This window comes from Mytilus edulis, chromosome 4, assembly GCF_963676685.1.
Source record: "Mytilus edulis chromosome 4, xbMytEdul2.2, whole genome shotgun sequence".
Classification (NCBI taxonomy): Eukaryota; Metazoa; Mollusca; class Bivalvia; order Mytilida; family Mytilidae; genus Mytilus; species Mytilus edulis.
Window position 1 is genome coordinate 66,397,402 of NC_092347.1, and position 19,635 is coordinate 66,417,036.

The 19,635-nt window shown below is 30.5% G+C and overlaps 1 protein-coding gene and 1 long non-coding RNA gene across 4 annotated transcripts; one reads left to right on the forward strand and one right to left on the reverse strand.

Annotated features, from left to right (window-relative positions):
• The first annotated feature begins 7,672 nt into the window (after positions 1 to 7,672).
• On the forward strand, positions 7,673 to 19,414 carry LOC139520276 (methyltransferase-like protein 27). 3 transcript variants are annotated; one of them, XM_071312784.1, is made up of 6 exons: positions 7,673 to 7,784; positions 14,151 to 14,272; positions 16,892 to 17,026; positions 17,730 to 17,865; positions 18,375 to 18,467; positions 19,035 to 19,414. In XM_071312784.1, exons 2-6 carry the CDS (start codon positions 14,168 to 14,170, stop codon positions 19,214 to 19,216), a joined length of 651 nt encoding a protein of 216 aa, XP_071168885.1. In that variant the 5' UTR covers positions 7,673 to 7,784; positions 14,151 to 14,167; the 3' UTR covers positions 19,217 to 19,414. The 3 variants fall into 3 exon arrangements, with proteins under 3 accessions (XP_071168885.1, XP_071168883.1, XP_071168884.1); XM_071312782.1 differs by lacking the exon at positions 7,673 to 7,784 and adding an exon at positions 11,771 to 11,801; XM_071312783.1 differs by lacking the exon at positions 7,673 to 7,784 and having other exon boundaries at positions 13,901 to 14,272.
• Positions 13,722 to 15,827, reverse strand: LOC139520277 (uncharacterized). Its single transcript, XR_011663849.1, has 2 exons — positions 15,718 to 15,827; positions 13,722 to 14,155 (listed from the first exon to the last, which is right to left on the reverse strand). It is a non-coding gene; the product is annotated as an uncharacterized lncRNA (long non-coding RNA).
• Positions 19,415 to 19,635: the final 221 nt, after the last annotated feature.

Consider the following 19,635-nt stretch of genomic DNA (forward strand, 5'->3'; position numbering starts at 1 on the left):
AAATCTAACTGTTTTCTTTTTCTCACCTAGAAACAAAACAATTTCAAAGTTTTCCAACAGTAAAGTACCGTTACTCTTGAACGGACACATGAACACGTCGAACATCGGATTTACCTGTCTCGAGTAAACATTCTTTTTAACTTTCAATTAAATTTAAAAAAGCATTAATTTATTCTTTATTCATTCGGACGAGGGGGCCGGACTGTTATATGCCACCGACTCTGTTAGCATAGGTTTTAATAAATCCATACATAAATGGTTATTTAAATATTTTAGATGATGAAGTTGATTTTCTTTTTATGTGAAAAATGCTCTGAATGTGATTTCCATATGCTATAAAATATATAAATAATATTATCACATAACGTTCAAAGTTTTAAGAGAGACCTATACGATAATGATAACATTACTCTGATGTTTCATTCGAATTCCAAAATTTCGATTAGCAGATAAAAATAACTTAAAAATAAGGTGTTGTTTCTTTTCCTAATAAAATGCAATAAGCATTGCTGCAAATGCTTTCCGTGACAACATACAACATTGCGTTCGTGGTAATAATGTTTTGAACAAACGATCGTTAAGTTTGATTTATATCGTAGTTTCCCAGTTTAAGCATTAAAAACTGTTTGTAAAAATTGAATACTTCATTTTGATTTTACCCACGTTTTAAGTATAGAGGGCTTCCGACCACATTCCGTGCGATAACTTGAGAACTTTTGATTCATTCCGTTTCAAGTTTTAATATTTTTTTTCTCGTGACAAAATGGAGGCCAAGAAATGTTTTAATGATTTCTCCTTTGGAGTTATGGCCATTGATTGCCTTTTTCAGTGACACTAATAAATGTCAGAAATTTCCGGTTTGTTTCAATTTGAAAAAAAGTTATTGTTTGAAGTGTTAGTAACTTCCACATTGGTGTACATTTACGTTTAAGTATTTTTTTTATGATTTATTTTCAGTGCTTATGAACTCTTTCTGATTTTATTCAATTAAAAAAAAACCTTTATTTCTCATTACGAAAAAAAAAAATTTGACCCTGATACAATTAATTATTTATAAAATAACTTTATAACGACCATGTTTAAACTGGTATCTTATTCAAACGATTTTTTCCAACTTTTAATTTCCATTAGATTTACGAGTACACATTTATAGCATAGATATACTAGCCATATCTATGTCCACAGAAAGTGCGATGTGTGAGTACTTTGTGTCAATTAGAGTTATCCTTCTTACCTAATGAAAAGTAAACTTAACAAAAACACCGAACTTCGAGGAAAATTCAAATCACAGAAAGTCCGTTATCAAATGGCTAAATCAAAAGCCCAAACACATCAAATAAATGAATAACATGTACCATATTCCTGACATGGTACATGCATTTTCTTATACAGAAAATGGCGGATTAAACCTGATTTTATAGCTAGGTAAACCTCTCACTTGTATGACTGTCGCACACAATTCCATTACCGGTATATTGACAACGATGTGTTAACAAAAAAAGTAGACATAATAGGTAAAAATGTCAAAAATAGGGGAACAGCAGTCAACATTATGTTATAACCTTAATCACTATAAAAAACGAAGGTGTATATGACAATGATAACGCAATTCAACGTTAAAACAAATTCATTACAACAGAAAAAAGGAGAGGTAAATATAAAATCATCCACAATAAACAAGGAGACTCTTACATCATCACCGAATTCTTCCAAGGACAAAAACATTAAGATGTGATCAACAGAACCACTTGTCAATACTCCTGGCTTCGGACTACTAGTATATTGTTGATAATCCATACTATAAAAGAAAATTAGCAGTTAGATGTCTTGACTTTGGAATGTATACATGCAGATGTCTGATATCCATTTTTGGTGTCGACCCACGTGATGTTGTAGTTCTAAAGAATGTGAGATACATACTTTCATGCAAAAAAACTCCAAACCAAAACGCCATTTTAATCAAAATACATAAATTTTATTGGCACAAACACATTAAAAATGAATAAATAAATGTTTAAGACCTATAACAGGTGTATAGTATTCATATTGGCAGACATTCTAGAATGAAAAAACTACAAAATAATATATCATACAATAAAACTATTTATGATGTTAGAAATTCCGATATGAAAGACACAAACAGTTTATCAGTAAATAGCGATATGTTTTTCAACAAAATCAATGTTGCGCTGTATTTCAAGATAAGAGACACATGTCACCAAAGGAACAATAAAAACTTCATAAGCCAGCACCCGAAAATAAACCCGACAAAAAAACCTAACGAAAAATGACGAAAAAAAAAAGAAGACCAGTTTAAAAAGCTCTTCATTGAAAATAAAGACAGAGCAACACGAACCCTTCTTACCTGTTCCGGTAGAGTAAAAAAGCCTACTGCGCAGGTGATAACTGTTGTAGCACTCATGGTAGGTGATAAGTACATTCGGTAATTAATGTCACAATTGAGAAATATACGACTATTGGAATATAATTATCCATACTCATCTGTGAAACGGACAGACTACAATGGTCAATTAAATCATGATTGCGTCCTTTAAAATTTTTGAAATAATAACTACGTTTCATGTCCATGTAAATAAGTAGTTTACATATTTTCAATTTTATTCAGAATTTAAGTTATATGACGTAGTCTATATTCTAGGTAAAAACGACTTGAATAGGGAAGACAGCAATCGATATCGGATCAACACAAATAAACTAGGATATACCATGTGCACTGGCACGTGTTTAAGAATCCCCCCTATATATATACCTTAATATATCAGTTATATTAAGGTTTATACTGCACTCGTTCTATTTGAGCAGTCAAAATGCGTTGACTGTATATTTCTATGTCACATACAGTCACTGACCCGATATCACTTTTCCTCATGAATATTTAAATAGAATTGCCGAAATGATATTGAATTATTCATACGACCTCTTCAACCTGTTCTTGTTTCAAATGCATACAACGATGCGTTGAACGACTCAACATTGTTTCTTTTGCAATTATTGGAAAAACATATTGAATTTGTTAATATTTTTTGTTTGTAACCTATAAATCATTATGTTTTATGCTTATGGTTGATATTTAAGTCCATACTCAAACGATTTCGTTCACCATCGAGTGTTGGTTTCAACAGGTAAATGTAAATTTCATTGTGTTGTATATTTCTCTGCGAGCATGATATGAGGCCTTTTTTAAATGGTATTTCCCCCAATATTTAAATCAAATAAATAACCTCAACGCATTAAACAACAATTGAAAATGTTTTTTTTTAGATTGCAGTATAAAGACAATAATAGTGCATTGACTTGACATATCAACGATATAAGGGTTCGGCCCGAAACAGGGAAATAGCTCGGCACAGCCTCGCATTTCCCCGTTTCTAAGCCTCATCCTTATATCGTTGATATGTAAAGTCAATGCACTATTATTGTCTATATATTATAGAATTTTGTTTTGAGACAAGTGCCTGTGACTGTGTGCGTCGATACGATAAGTATATCATGTGGAAGTATACACGCTAATATTATTAATTCGTATATTTTAACAAATTTGATTCGTTTAGGGATAGTCACATGTTAAACTATATTTTCGAAGGTAGAGAGAAAACGGCGGATAGCAAAACGCATATTGACCTGCAAAAAGCATATTGCACGGTTATTTTTAGAATATTTAAAAACCAATATACTTTGTGACGTCATGTAATGAAATTCAGGATATTGATTAACGTTTTGAAACACATAATATCTGTGATCGATTATTTGACGAAAAAATCTTCTAATACATAAGATGTAAAAAAAAAGAAAGAAAAGTAAATGAAATAACAACTAATATGTTGTTATTGTCAAGGAGACAATGTAATATCTATAAAATTCCAACAAACCTGAAAAACGATTTTGATACAAATATGGTCAGAAATTAATAATATAACAAATATAGCCTTTGTATGAGGTCAATACAGGATATATCGACCCAAAGAAGTGTATCGACCTCGGACTTCGTCCTCAGTCAATTTACTTCTTTCAGGTCAATATATCCTTGTATCGACCTCATACAAAGGCTATATTTGTATAATACCAGGATCATAATTTTCCTTCGTCCAATTTCAGGGAACTTCCAGGACTTCAGTTATTTAGTAATATTATTAATTCGTATATTTTAACAAATTTGATTCGTTTAGGGATAGTCACATGTTAAACTATATTTTCGAAGGTAGAGAGAAAACGGCGGATAGCAAAACGCATATTGACCTGCAAAAAGCATATTGCACGGTTATTTTTAGAATATATTTAAAAACCAATATACTTTGTGACGTCATGTAATGAAATTCAGGATATTGATTAACGTTTTGAAACACATAATATCTGTGATCGATTATTTGACGAAAAAATCTTCTAATACATAAGATGTAAAAAAAAGAAAAGAAAAGTAAATGAAATAACAACTAATATGTTGTTATTGTCAAGGAGACAATGTAATATCTATAAAATTCCAACAAACCTGAAAAACGATTTTGATACAAATATGGTCAGAAATTAATAATATAACAAATATAGCCTTTGTATGAGGTCAATACAGGATATATCGACCCAAAGAAGTGTATCGACCTCGGACTTCGTCCTCAGTCAATTTACTTCTTTCAGGTCAATATATCCTTGTATCGACCTCATACAAAGGCTATATTTGTATAATACCAGGATCATAATTTTCCTTCGTCCAATTTCAGGGAACTTCCAGGACTTCAGTTATTTAGTAATATTATACAAATATAGCCTTTGTATGAGGTCGATACAAGGATATATTGACCTGAAAGAAGTATATTGACTGAGGACGAAGTCCGAGGTTGATATACTTCTTTGGGTCGATATATCCTGTATTGACCTCATACAAAGGCTATATTTGTTATATTATTAATTTCTGACCATATTTGTATCAAAATCGTTTTTCAGGTTTGTTGGAATTTTATAGATATTACATTGTCTCCTTGACAATAACAACATATTAGTTGTTATTTCATTTACTTTTCTTTTCTTTTTTTTACATCTTATGTATTAGAAGATTTTTTCGTCAAATAATCGATCACAGATATTATGTGTTTCAAAACGTTAATCAATATCCTGAATTTCATTACATGACGTCACAAAGTATATTGGTTTTTAAATATATTCTAAAAATAACCGTGCAATATGCTTTTTGCAGGTCAATATGCGTTTTGCTATCCGCCGTTTTCTCTCTACCTTCGAAAATATAGTTTAACATGTGACTATCCCTAAACGAATCAAATTTGTTAAAATATACGAATTAATAATATTACTAAATAACTGAAGTCCTGGAAGTTCCCTGAAATTGGACGAAGGAAAATTATGATCCTGGTATTATACAAATATAGCCTTTGTATGAGGTCGATACAAGGATATATTGACCTGAAAGAAGTAAATTGACTGAGGACGAAGTCCGAGGTCGATACACTTCTTTGGGTCGATATATCCTGTATTGACCTCATACAAAGGCTATATTTGTTATATTATTAATTTCTGACCATATTTGTATCAAAATCGTTTTTCAGGTTTGTTGGAATTTTATAGATATTACATTGTCTCCTTGACAATAACAACATATTAGTTGTTATTTCATTTACTTTTCTTTCTTTTTTTTTACATCTTATGTATTAGAAGATTTTTTCGTCAAATAATCGATCACAGATATTATGTGTTTCAAAACGTTAATCAATATCCTGAATTTCATTACATGACGTCACAAAGTATATTGGTTTTTAAATATTCTAAAAATAACCGTGCAATATGCTTTTTGCAGGTCAATATGCGTTTTGCTATCCGCCGTTTTCTCTCTACCTTCGAAAATATAGTTTAACATGTGACTATCCCTAAACGAATCAAATTTGTTAAAATATACGAATTAATAATATTATACAAATATAGCCTTTGTATGAGGTCGATACAAGGATATATTGACCTGAAAGAAGTATATTGACTGAGGACGAAGTCCGAGGTTGATATACTTCTTTGGGTCGATATATCCTGTATTGACCTCATACAAAGGCTATATTTGTTATATTATTAATTTCTGACCATATTTGTACAAAAATGTATCAAAATCGTCATTTAGGTTTGTTGGAATTTTAAAGATATGACATTGTCTCCTTGACAATAACAACATATTAGATGTTATTTCATTTCCTTTTTTTTTTTTGGACATCTTAATATGTATTTGAATATTTTTTTCGTCAAATAATCGATGACAGATATCATGTGTTTCAAAACGTTAAACAATATCCTAAAATTCATTACATGACGTCACAAAGTATATTGGTTTTTAGATATTCTAAAAATAACCGTGCAATATGCTTTTTGCAGGTCAATATGCGTTTTGCTATCCGCCGACTTCTCTCTACCTTTGAAAATATAGTTTAACATGTGACTATCCCTAAACGAATCAAATTTGTTAAAATATACGAATTAATAATATTTATCAATATCAGTTTGAATAGACAATTTCTAATGCTGCTATTGTTTTGCGGTAGACTTACTTGAGAATTTATAAGATGCGACTGATTGTTTTATGAAGTCTTGAATTTCATGCATGTTTTAAACTTATGAATTGCTTATATTATTTTCTTGCATATTCAAAAGTTAAGAATAAAGGAACCTTTTTTCAAGAAAAAAAGAAAACTATCGTAAAATGGAAAGAAAAACAAACTCGCACTTGCTATTAGTAAAAGTGCAAAACAAATTAACGATGCATGGTTTATATTTGTTAAACAAAACTTAACACTAAATTCACAAATGTTATTAAAGATTTTTTCCCCGAACTGATTTTGACTTCCTACTTGCATTACTGTGTAACAGAATTGTCTTTATTTTTGAAAGATTTACATATAGCTGTCTCTTATTTCGCTATATTTAAAAAAAATGTCACATAGTGCATAGTAATTCACATGTCTTATCACGAGATGGTATGTTTTTTCCATTATGTTTTCTTTTGTACAGTGGAAGTTGTAGAAAATGTACTGTTACATAAAGAGGGACCCTGTAACCACTTTAATTGTTTGTTGTTTCATTCAATTATATGATTCTGTGTTGACTTGAGTTATCATTGATATGTTCATAATAATAAATTAACTGTTAACAAAACTTTGAATGTTTGAAAAACTAAGGCTTTTCTACCTCAGGAATAGATTGCCTTAGCTGTATTTGGTAAAAAATTTAGGAATTTTTGGTCCTCAATGCTCTTCAACTTCGTACTTTATTTTGGCCTTTTAAACATTTTTGGATTCGAGCATCACTGATGAGTCTTATGTAGACGAAACGCGCGTCTGGCGTAAATATAAAATTTAATCCTGGTATCTATGATGAGTTTATTTACAAATGTTTCATGAATATTCAGACGAGCGGAAATTGCAAATCATTATTTATTGTACACGACGATTAAAGATTTTTTTCTTCGTAATTTAGATATTTCATATAAAGTTCCAATTGAAATTCTGCATAAAAAATTGTGTCATAGTTTACTCGTCATATTTTACCCAGATGTTGTTATGTCCTAATTTAAATTTTATTTAATACGCAGAATATCTATAAATAGACATACATCGCTATCCTTTTCTATTGACAGCGTATTTGATGTAAACATCGTCACATGTCATTTGTTTACGTCTTTAGATTTGTTTTGAAGATTTTCAATTTTCATTTCCATATAAAACAAGATAACTTTTTATTTTATTCATCAGATATTCAACTGGTAGATAACCAAATATAGGGTAAGTACACAAGATACTATTAGAATTTCAGTCCCCAGATTTCGTTATATATTTTGACTAAATATTTTTTTGATTCTGTTAATCTGTGTATTTGTATTGTAAAACAATCGACGAATTATGTTTTATTTATGATTATCCTTCTCGTCCCGAATCTTCATGAAATATGCAATTGAACGATAACATAAAATATAGCGTATGTATGGAATTTCTTTGTATTACCGTATGGAATGAAAAATTCTATCTTGTCAATTACTAAGGGAATAACTCAGAAAAGACCAACCCGAAACGTCAAATTCGTCTCAAGCTGTTTTTTTTTTAAAGTCTGGCAACTGCAATACCAATTGAAGAGAAACCTCTAATTGTCCTTTTTTTGGCACTGTTAATCGCATAGATTGAGCACAATATTTAATTCGAACTTGTCATGACAATACTCAATCATCCGTTTTATTACAAAAGCCTATGTAAATTCTATATATACAATTACAGTACTCAACATGTGTATGGTAGGTAAGATTGTGCTTTTTAAATTCATGAGTTATTTATCGGAGACCTAAATACTAGTATATTTCTAATTTTTAAATCAACTTGACCAAATACAGGAATGACCATTGCGGAACAAATGTCAACTCCGTTATATAGTTGTCTTATTGGAATTAACACCCCCATCTCCTATTCTCAAATTAAGCGATTTTAAGCGCTTGTTTAAATATCGAATGATTTTCTTAAATCAACAAGAAGATATTATACAGAAACCTTAAATTTTGCTATTATGCACATAAGCGAGAGTTACAATTCTGTGTTAATTTCTAACTTAGACGTATATTTAGGAATTCCCAACATGGTCTTTCACAGATTTTGTTCAATCATGCTCAAAGAAATGTCATTCTACAATATTTTGATTTGTTGTGTGCTTATCAAGAAACAAAAAACACAAATATTCATGGCTTTGGTTCAACCAACCGAAGAGTTAAACACTAGACCTTCCACTAGCACCAGACCATCAATGGTGGTTGGATTATCGAAATTATTATGAGGAAATAAATCTGAAGTTATAACTTGCGCAAAACATGAAATGTGTAAAATTTGAGCTATAAAATGTTTCCTAAGATTGCGATAGTTCTCTTAAAATAATGTTTTAATAAAGTACATTCAAATTATTTAGAAAACACACCAAAGATCGAAGGCATATATTTTGTCGCACCTGATTCGCGTTTCGTCTACCATACGATACTGAAGCTCGAATCAAAACAGGTGGAAGGCCAAATCAAATACAAAATCGATTCAGTTGTAGGACAATTTCATTAAAGATACAAGGTGTATGTTTTATTACGCAAGGCGCGCGTTCCGTCTACATATGACTCATCATTGAAGCTCAAATCAGAACGATTTGCTGCCAAAATCAAATACAAATTGAGGAGCAATAGAACCTACATTTCCGTAAAGTTTGATCAAATATGAATAAGACAATCTGTACATTTGGGGAAAAAAAAACGTTTGTGTTTCGAATAACGAATATTCAATAAACAGTAAATGTACAAAAATTGAACATATCAAAGGTAGTTCATATCAACGCAAGAGTGTTGACTACAAGTCTGTTAATACACCCAGGGACGAACGAAATATATACCCTGGCCAGTGGCTGTAAACACTCCCATAATATATAAGGCTTATAATTTGTTGCGTCAGACTCGCGATTCGTCTACATAAAACTAACACGTTCCGGTCGAATCAATACAGTTTGAAGCCTTAAATCAATATGTAGTAGGAGAGCAACTTAACTGAAAATTCAGAAAAGTTGTACGAAACGGGACTAAGGCAATCTATGTATAGTGAAAGAAAAGTCTTAGTGTGTTTTGAATAATTTAACATTTTATAAACAGTCCATTTACAAACAATAAACATACCAATGGAATTTCTTGTCAACACAAACGTACTGACTTATTGGTTTTTATACTCTCGGATACAAAACGTCCTCCATCGACCCAGTCGTTGGTAAAAACTCACCAAATATACCAGGTTTATAAATTGTTACACCAGACGATTGTTTCGTGTACATAAAACTAACCATCAACGCTTCAAAACGTTGAACAATAAAAACCGAAAAGTTTCGCAAAATAGGAATAAGACTATCTATGCATTGTAGAAGAAACATAAATCGTGTTTCGAAAATAAAAATCATAAACAATTTATGTACAGAAAATGAGTGTATCGATCATATTTCATGTCAAATCAAAAGTTCTTACTACTGTACTGGTGTTACCCTCGGAAAATTGTTAATTAGATTGGATGAACTGTGGATTAATTGACAAAAACCGGAGAATAGGTCAAAGGTATTTGAACGAAAACAATTTTTTTAACCATTGACAGATAAGGATTCCACTTTAGGCTTCGATGTCTTTTTGTTGGAACATATACAAAACAGAAAAGAAACTGAACATATGTTTTTTTTATCGGCGTACGATCGTATATAAAAGACATTGAGATAAAAAAAAAATAATCCTTATTTAAAGGGGCATTGGCCGTCAAATATATGTTCACCGATTTGACTCAAATGCTCATTCTGAATTCTGGAATTGGATTTTTCTATGTCTGTTTTTTTTCATATTATAGGTTAAAAATATATTTTAATCATCGTTTTTAACTGTATAAAAAAGTTCTTTTTGTCGATCGAATCAGTCAATCAATGGTATACTCTTGTTTCACTTTCAATGTTGACCTTCTTTTCCTTTTAATAATTGAAGAAGCCTTATTAATGCGTAGCCTAACTCTAGCTAATGGGTTAAATTGGAGGTAACACAAATATGAATGAGCTCGAATTATTCACATGCGTGTCCGTTTTACTGTGCTGGGTTTAAAAAAGAATACCAATAAAAAAATGCACGTCAATGGCACGTATAGGGATCATTTAGTGGAGTTTCGGCTTTTTCATGTTAAATAACCGTTGCAACATACATGTGATTTATGCAATTCCAAATATTTAACCGTTATTAATAAACCGTATTTAGAGGCAGTCATTTGGGAGTTCTTTTTTCCTTTTCGGTGCCATACTTCCTCTCCGATCTAACAACGTATTATAATATTATAGATGTATGTCCAGGATTTCCCGTTTTGAATTAAAACATATATTCTTAAAGATTGACCGATAATTTGTTTCCCTTCCATTCAGCAATACTGGTAACGTAGTCTGTCCTTCAAGTGAACTCTCTGCTTTTGTTTATGATTATTGCGTTGAAAGCGATGACATGAATGATCTGTTAAAGTTGAAAAACACTATATGACCAATGAAAGACATACGTAAATGAAAGTAAAAATTAAATATAATTGAGAAAAAGGCCTTTTTATTAACATTATGATAGTGATTTGCTTATATTTTGTGTGTCTAAGTTTTAACAAATTTTCTTTTAAACATGACTAAATGTTTGCTAAATTAAGATTGTCTTTGATTTAAAGACAAACTTCATATATTTTCATAGCATAGGTATAACCTCAAGCGACGCTTTATAGAAAAATAACTAGTTATCGTTTCATACACATAGTTATTGCGAAATACAAACTACAAAGATAACAGACATTTCGTTCAATGCCTAAATGATGTTTATGAAATGAAATATCAGTAAATATAAATCACTCTAATGTATATAAACTAGGACAAATATTTTTTATTTTTTATTTTTCACTTTTTTTTAATAGATATAGATGTTCTTCTTCAGAGTTTGTTAACTTTTTTCATAATCTGTTTTAAAAAAATCATGCTAATCACCCCAAATGTGTTCGCACAAATCACAATAGATTTAGAAATAGCTTATATAGCATGAAATAGCAATTTCAGTACATATTATCCCCCATAAAATCATTTTAAAGTTTAAAAACGAAGACTCCTAAAGTTAAATATAAACGCGTATCGTCACTTGTTCTGGTTTTAACTAGTTTTGTGGGTCAGACTGATTATATATAAATGCGTACTTGTCCACTGGTAGAACAGTATTCTCAAAGATATCCCTGCGCTGGTAAGAATGGGTAATTATGTCTCTATAGTGATTTTAATAAAATATTTGTTTTTAATTATTTCTCTTTTTACTTTATAAAATGTAAGTTATAAGTCTAAATTAAATCTGTGTTTTCAAAGGTAAAGAATCGATCTCTCTCATTTTTTCTAAATGTGGCTAATATTTTTTCTTTGATAATGATATTTACGTCTTTATTGCTATATTATTCTTTTTTTTATGATAATTCTTCTTAAGACTAAAGTATACTGTAAACCAATTGGTTTTATTTGAAGAAAAAAAACCAATTAGTTTTACGGGCAAAGCAATTTTCTATTTTTCTTTATGTTTCAATTAATATTTATGTTCAGAAAACTTATGTTACGATTTTTTTATATATGAATTTTTAAAAAGGCATAATTTCATGTACCAGTTTAAAAAAAAAGATTAATTAATTAAAGAAATGCCAGAACGTGATATACAAGTATCACTATAAAAAGTAACTCCCGAAAGAGCGCCATTTCCCCCCACTCATTAAGCTAGTATATAAATTTTCGTTCTGTCATTTTTTTTTCATTGACTTTCCCTTATTGCATTTATCTTTGAGATCAGTATTTTTTTGTCATAAATAGTTAAATCCATGATAGAGTACCACTAAATATGAAGTCCGCGCGTATTATAACTATAAAAACTGCAGCTAATATTGATATATTAATTCATATATTAAGCTGGCGCAAAAATGGATTCGAAAAATATTGTGTGTATATTTCAGACTTCTACTTTCTACGATTAATGTATTACTGCAGTATGGAGAATCAAAATTGTCGCTACTCGATACATTTTTTATTTAATTGTATTGTCAACTTTAAGTAGAGAGTTATTTTTTGACATCTTTTATTATTTATTACACGCTTGTTTTATTGTTTGTGTTCATTTTACATTAGTATATACATTTGAAGAAAGATTAAAAACAGATATAATGATGTAGATGCATATACCGTTAATATTGCTTTTTATCATGTTTATAATGCAATTGTTCTACTTGAGAAGTAAAAGTATTTTTGTCGTATATGAAATTGAGGATAATAGAATTCGTACCAATTCTAATATATAAGTAAGGAATGTCAGTTTTGAGGAAACGGATACCGTGTCGATTTTGCTTTCGTTACTGTTGGCTTTCGGAATGTACAGATATACAGATACATCCGCTAGCTCATGCAGAGAAAATGCAAGGCTATCTGAACCCTGCAATATCTCTTATGGGGGTACATTGATTGGCTATTGCAAGTTTTTTTTAATGTGATATCTACATTACCCCCTGTTTTAATCGGCATTCTAATTTTATCGCTGTACATTCCGGTCGATCAACTCGAAAAAAAACCTACATATGGAATTGATTTTCTAACCGCTTTCAATTGTTTTACTCAAAACTAATGTACCTTTCTTATAACACGGTATTTGATTAAAGCGAAGTCTGACTTTTGTCATTTCAAACATACAAATGAAATCAGTAAAGTGTATAATTTCCGATACAATGTGATATTTAAAGGACGTTGTTTAGGGATGAAATGATGTTTTTTTTATTTGTGTCATTGAGTTAGCAGACTTCGTTTGATATGTCAAATTTAAATCAAATTTAAAACTAATTGATTTGAATGGAAATGGACAGTATTTGAAATACGAGCAAAAATGTACATGAACATGATATTTCCAAATCAAATAAAACATGAACGAGCTGTATGTAGCCATTTTCGCTAAATGTTAAAAACATTATTTTGTTTTAAAACAGATAATTCTCTTATAATTTTTACCACCTTTTTTTTGCGTCTTCATTACGTGAATTTAATTTAGTTATATATTTTTATCAAATAGTTATATTCCCAACTACTAGCTTACTTTAAAAATAAAGGTTCACATTTATTTTTTACATAACCTAATTGAAAAAAAATATAAATTTGATTGTTCATTTATTTTATTTTTGAGCATTGACTCGAAAAATTCAACAAAATAGAATCGAAGTAACAGTTTGTTTATAAATCAATATGTTTCATTTCACATTTCTATATCAAAAATAATTTTCAGTCTTCCACTTCTGAATGTTAATATGGTGTGTTTCAAACCTGCATCGAAACGATGAATGACTTAGTGCATTCAATTTCCCCTGCAACGCATACCCAATCCAACATATACCAGTTAAGAAGGCAGAACTTTGTTGTTCCGTCACCATATCAAGGTATGATGTTGTTCATACACTATAACATCCTTAATATTGCATCAGCAGTATTTCTAGTGTACTATCTTCAGACTTGCTTTTCATCATATTCTTTTAGAGCACAAAATATCCCTTTTGAATGTCTTTTCCATAGAACCTTTTCTCTTTTAGATATTCTGGAAAACAATATGGAAGCCTTAAAAGTAAATGATACATTATTTAAAGGCAGTCATTCAACTGAAGATCTACTGAAATACTACAATAATTGGGCCCAGACAGGCAAATATGACGAGGTAAGGCAAAAAATGATTACTTTAAATAACGCATTCCATGATAAATCTATGAGTTGCAATTGGCTTTGAACTAGTTTTTTGTCACTGAAAGTACTCGTAATCAGTATTTTAGTCTTTTTGTTAGTTTGTTTTGTACTTTGCTCCTGTCTGAAGATTGAGTCAAACAGTTTTTAACTAATTTTCTCTCTTACTGTTCTAATGTTGTGCTGTTACACCACTGACCAAGGTTAGGGTACTACTAGTGATCAAAACCTATTATTGAGTGGTTGTCGTTAGTACCGGTAATCGATCGTTATGTATATTTGAATGTACGGTATGAGTTTTGCTCTTTGTTGAAGTCCTTACAATTTCTTAAAGTCACTTTCATACACACGTTATCAAAACTCTGGTAGTTAGTAGTCTTGGTATATGTTATCTGCATATTATAAATTAGATTAACATGTTTTAATGGTTACGCTAACATAATGTCTATCTACAACACTAGCAATGATGGATGAACGACAAGTTGTCATTTTTTTAATATATGTGTCACGGTACTTGTCTATCCCAAATTCATGTATTTGGTTTTGATGTTATATTTGTTATTCTCGTGGGATTTTGTCTGTTGCTTGGTCCGTTTCTGTGTGTGTTACATCATAGTGTTGTGTCGTTGTTCTCCTCTTATATTTAATGCGTTTCCCTCAGTTTTAGTTTGTTACCCCGATTTTGTTTTTTGTCCATGGATTTATGATTTTGAACATCGGTATACTACTGTTGCCTTTATTTACCCATATCAACACACCCCCTTTTTGGAATTACTTTGGAGTTCAGTATTTTAGATTATTTTTTTCATAGTAAGCATTTAAGATAATGTGTTATTTTATAAGTTTGCCAAAATTATTGAAAGATATGTGCTTGTAACGCGACCAAGTATTTTATTTCAGTCAATTGTCACAGTAACATATAAATATTTGCTTAAAACGCGTGACCAATATTCGTAACTGCCACTGCTATATAGGTTATCTCTTACAGGTATTTACTAATGTTTATTATTGGCGTTGTTTTGGTCGGAACGCAGAAGTTGAAGTTAAAATATAGGATAGTACACCTTATATTTTGAACTTTTTGATCTGACCTGATTCGAATAGTTAGTAAACAGTATATTGAACTGTCTAATGGCTGTTCATGAGAGATAATATGCGATGACTGTTAAAGACTTTGTAATAATAAAATAAATTAGAGGTCTGTCTTCTACCAGAATGAAAGGGAAATGTGGATGATAGCATAAACTATTACTTATAATCATATAAGATAAGTACACCAAAAGTTTCCTTTATAAAACCTGAACTAGAAAGACAAGACTTATTATGAATAGTTATTGACTTCTTTTTATTGATGTAAGAAATTGCTCGAAAAATATTTTGCACTCCATGCTATCATCCTTATTTCCATTTCCGGTTTCTTACTTTCGGAACATTTCAGCTTTTTATCTTAGTCACACTTATATGTTGGAAATAGTATCGAATAAGTCCAAGGAGTTCCGAATGCACAATCTAACACAACCTGTTCAGTTCGCACAAATAAGATAAAAAGGACTTCACCATAGTAAACCGTTGGTTTTATAGTCTCTCGTTATCAGCTGACACCTACGTCACGTACATTGATAATGTAAAAATAAATAAGAAACTCCTTTTAAATTTAGAAGTGATATGTTCGTAGGTACAATGTAAGGTAGAAATTAAATTTAAATAGATTGTTGAAGCTATGTTTATTGGGATGATTTAAATGTTCAATTACATCCTTATCTATAAACAATAATTAATATAGCAATAATTTTGGAATTATAATCATACTTATGTCCTGGTTATACCAAACTGATAAAACGTGCTGAAAACTGAAAATTTATTTGAGTTACAGAACAAAAACTACGATTTGTGGCTTATACTCTGATAATATTAAGATAAATTAAGCTTGGATCCCATCTCACTATTACTAATGCAAAATAGACATTCAACGAGGAACCAAGGCTGTATCTAACTTCAATAGTACCTAAAAAAAAAAAAATTTAAGACCTCAATCGAAACTTATAAGAATCAAATATGCATGTAAAATCGAATTAATTTGCGAAAGGATGAAATATATCAGATTCTTATTAGTCAGTATTGGCATAGATGAGTATCGGTTATCACAATTTTTATCCAGGCCTCTTGTTTGGCACAACAGCTAATAGATGCTACTATTAGAATACAACTTAGAGGAAGATGATTGTCATAGAATCTGTCATACGATGATCAAATTGATTAAATAATTTTGAACATTATCAATTTACTGGAACAGGGGTTATGTCTCACTTTTGAAAGTTGAATAAACCATATTGTATAAGAATCAATGTATTTTAAATATTTCTTTTTTAATAATCGGCATTAAAGCCGTTTCCAAGTTTTCATACATTATATTTATGTTTAAGTCTTATTTCTATATTTTGATACTTGCTTAGGAAACATATTTTATATTAAAAATTTTGAAAATTCTAGATTAAAAAAATGAAATTTTGGCCTTTTCTAAACGTCCTTGACATTATTTTGTGTTTCAAACAGTATATTTCACATCTAATAACAATCTTTTATAATTTTTTTGCAGCACTTATCAGTAGACAACGGATATAAAGGCCCTCATATAACGGCTCAAGCTGCTGCAGAAGTTTTTGAACCAAATCGTCGACCTACAGTTCAAATATTAGATGTAGCAGCGGGGACTGGTAAAGTCTCTCAAGAGGTAAGGCGGAAGTATAAACCAGTAAAAAAAAAAAAAGGTGGAGGTTATACTCTTACTCCAGATGTATTCAAGTTATTTTTATTAGTCACAGCTTTAACAAAGCTTTATAGAAACTAAACACAACATCACTTGCATGTTAAAGACATCTTTAACAACGCAAGCAGTCAATTAGATGATAAGTTGTTTAAAAAAAGATGTTTCTAAGTGTACACATGAAATTTACCCACCTGAACTAATTCGTACTAAGTCAGACACATAGCGACTAATGTCCCTTTTAGAACATAATATTACAAATTCCTATGGTAATATACATACTATACCATATGATAAACGGGACTCAGTTTTCTTTCATTGATGGTAATGTTTTTTTGGCACTTTTAAATGGCAAGTTAAACTCACAGTTTGTATGCACATGTTTTCATTGAAGTCTATAATTTCGATGAACTTAATAATTTCGTTACTAAAAATAATTCTTTTGAAGATTTTTTATTCAAATAGACCAGACCAACTAAAAATTTAGTTTGATATTGGCCTACAGGGGAAATTAACAAAGCTTATAAATTAGTTAATGCATCCCTAGAAAACGGCATATTTCAGATCAATCAAAATTCTAAATTTTAAAACTAATCCAAAATTGAAATATAACTTGCTAAATTGAGTAAAACAAATTCTAACATTTATCAGATCTAACTTTCTTTTTTAGCTTCGCCAATTAGGATTTACTAATATTGATGCATTAGATCCCTCTGGTTCAATGTTGGCTCAGGCAAGAAAAAAGAATCTATACAATAATTATATATGTGATTTCCTTAGCGAATATACAATGCCAGCTCGAAATGGTAAGCATCATGGACTTTTCTTCGGCTAAGGTTATGAAAGCCTCATACAGAGATATTTTGATTAATTGACTACAAAATGATTGAAATTTTTCTAAACAAAATTAACTATAGATGATTATGATTTGCCTCATTTTAAGATCCACTTTTATTAATACATTGACTGTATTTCTTTTTAAATTGTTTAGCCTGGTTCTCGAACGAAACACACTGTTTCATGAAAAAAAATAGGTTAAATTAAAGGATGTGAGTTCCCTTTACAAAACACCTGATGGAATTACTCAGTTTGGAGCAGTAGTTCTATTGAGCATGCACAATTTGTTTCAATATTGAATCTAGGTGCACATTGTAGTAACATTAGGCTATTGGTGATAAGTAATGTTTTTTTTGTCATATGAATACAAATGGATCATTTTAACCATTATTCTTTTAATTGCAAAATGCTATTTGAATCTATAAATGCAGTTAAAGACATCACTGAAAAAAATAAATAGAAATTATTGTATTCACAGCTTTTTACGATTGTATAACTACCTCTGGTGGGTTTGGATTAGGACACATTCCTGCTGATGCGCTTCATGATCTGATTCGATTGACTAAAAAAGGTATGATATTTATCAAAAAAAAAGTAACAAATAGATTGGAGATAATGAGGAAAATTGTTAATATAAAACGTTATAATGATAGTAAATAAGACCTGTTAAAACGTTTAAACCCGCTGCATTTGTTTGCACCTGTCCTAAGTCAGGAACCTGTTGATCAGTGGTTGTCGTTTGTTGATGTGGTTTATTAGTGTTTTTAGTTTCTCGTTTATTAGATAGATAAGACCATTGGTTTTCCTGTTTAAATGATTTAGACTATTTACCGGATTTGTAATCACATAAGCAACACGACGGGTGCCACATGTGGAGCAGGATCTGCTTACCCTTCCGGAGCACCTGAGATCACCCCTAGTTTTTGGTGGGGTTCGTGTTGTTTATTCTTTAGTTTTCTATGTTGTGTCATATGTACTATTGTTTTTCTGTTTGTCTTTTTCATTTTTAGCCATGGCGTTGTCAGTTTGTTTTAGATTTATGAGTTTGACTGTCCCTTTGGTATCTTTCGTCCCTCTTTTTTTTAACATTAATCTTTTTAATTAATTTTTTTGATAAATTCAAATTTTGTCTTAACAGGTGGATATATTATAATTGCAATGAGAGAGGAATACATCTATATGTCATGTTATAATGATATTCTAGAACCACTGATGAGAAAATTAGAAAATGAACAGAAATGGCAAATGGTACAACGAACAGTTATTCAGGAATACGCCTTCAACAAAACTGGAGTTTTGTATATATTTGAAGTATCATAGTGTGAAGAAACTAACATTAGGAATAATGTATTGATTTATGGTATCCATAAGCCTTAAACCGAAACATGGAGAACTAACGTGGTATGCATTGTCTTTCAAATGTGCTGAAATGACTAGTAATGTTTGTAAATATATGATGTAAATATATGTCGTCAATTTATGTTCGTTTTTTTAACAATAAAACAATAAATACAGTGATGTTTCAATGGTTGTGTTAAACCTTTTGGGACCCTATGTAGAAACAAATCAGAAGTTCAGATACGGTACAATTTTCACTAGTGGTCATATTTGCTGAATATTGTCATTTTACTGAAGGTAACAAGCAAACCTGAAGTAATTGAACGAAATGCAAAAGGAACAAGAAGAGATCGATTTGCTCTACTGGGTACACGTTTCCTGCTATGAAAATTCCCACTCAG

Excerpts from the sequence above, each read along its gene's own strand:
- LOC139520276 (XM_071312783.1), top strand. The coding sequence starts at position 13,901 with ATGAATGACTTAGTGCATTCAATTTCCCCTGCAACGCATACCCAATCC. Across the intron at positions 17,027-17,729 it reads CTGGTAAAGTCTCTCAAGAG|CTTCGCCAATTAGGATTTAC; the intron begins GTAAGGCGGAAG and ends TTTCTTTTTTAG. Across the intron at positions 18,468-19,034 it reads GATTCGATTGACTAAAAAAG|GTGGATATATTATAATTGCA; the intron begins GTATGATATTTA and ends TTGTCTTAACAG.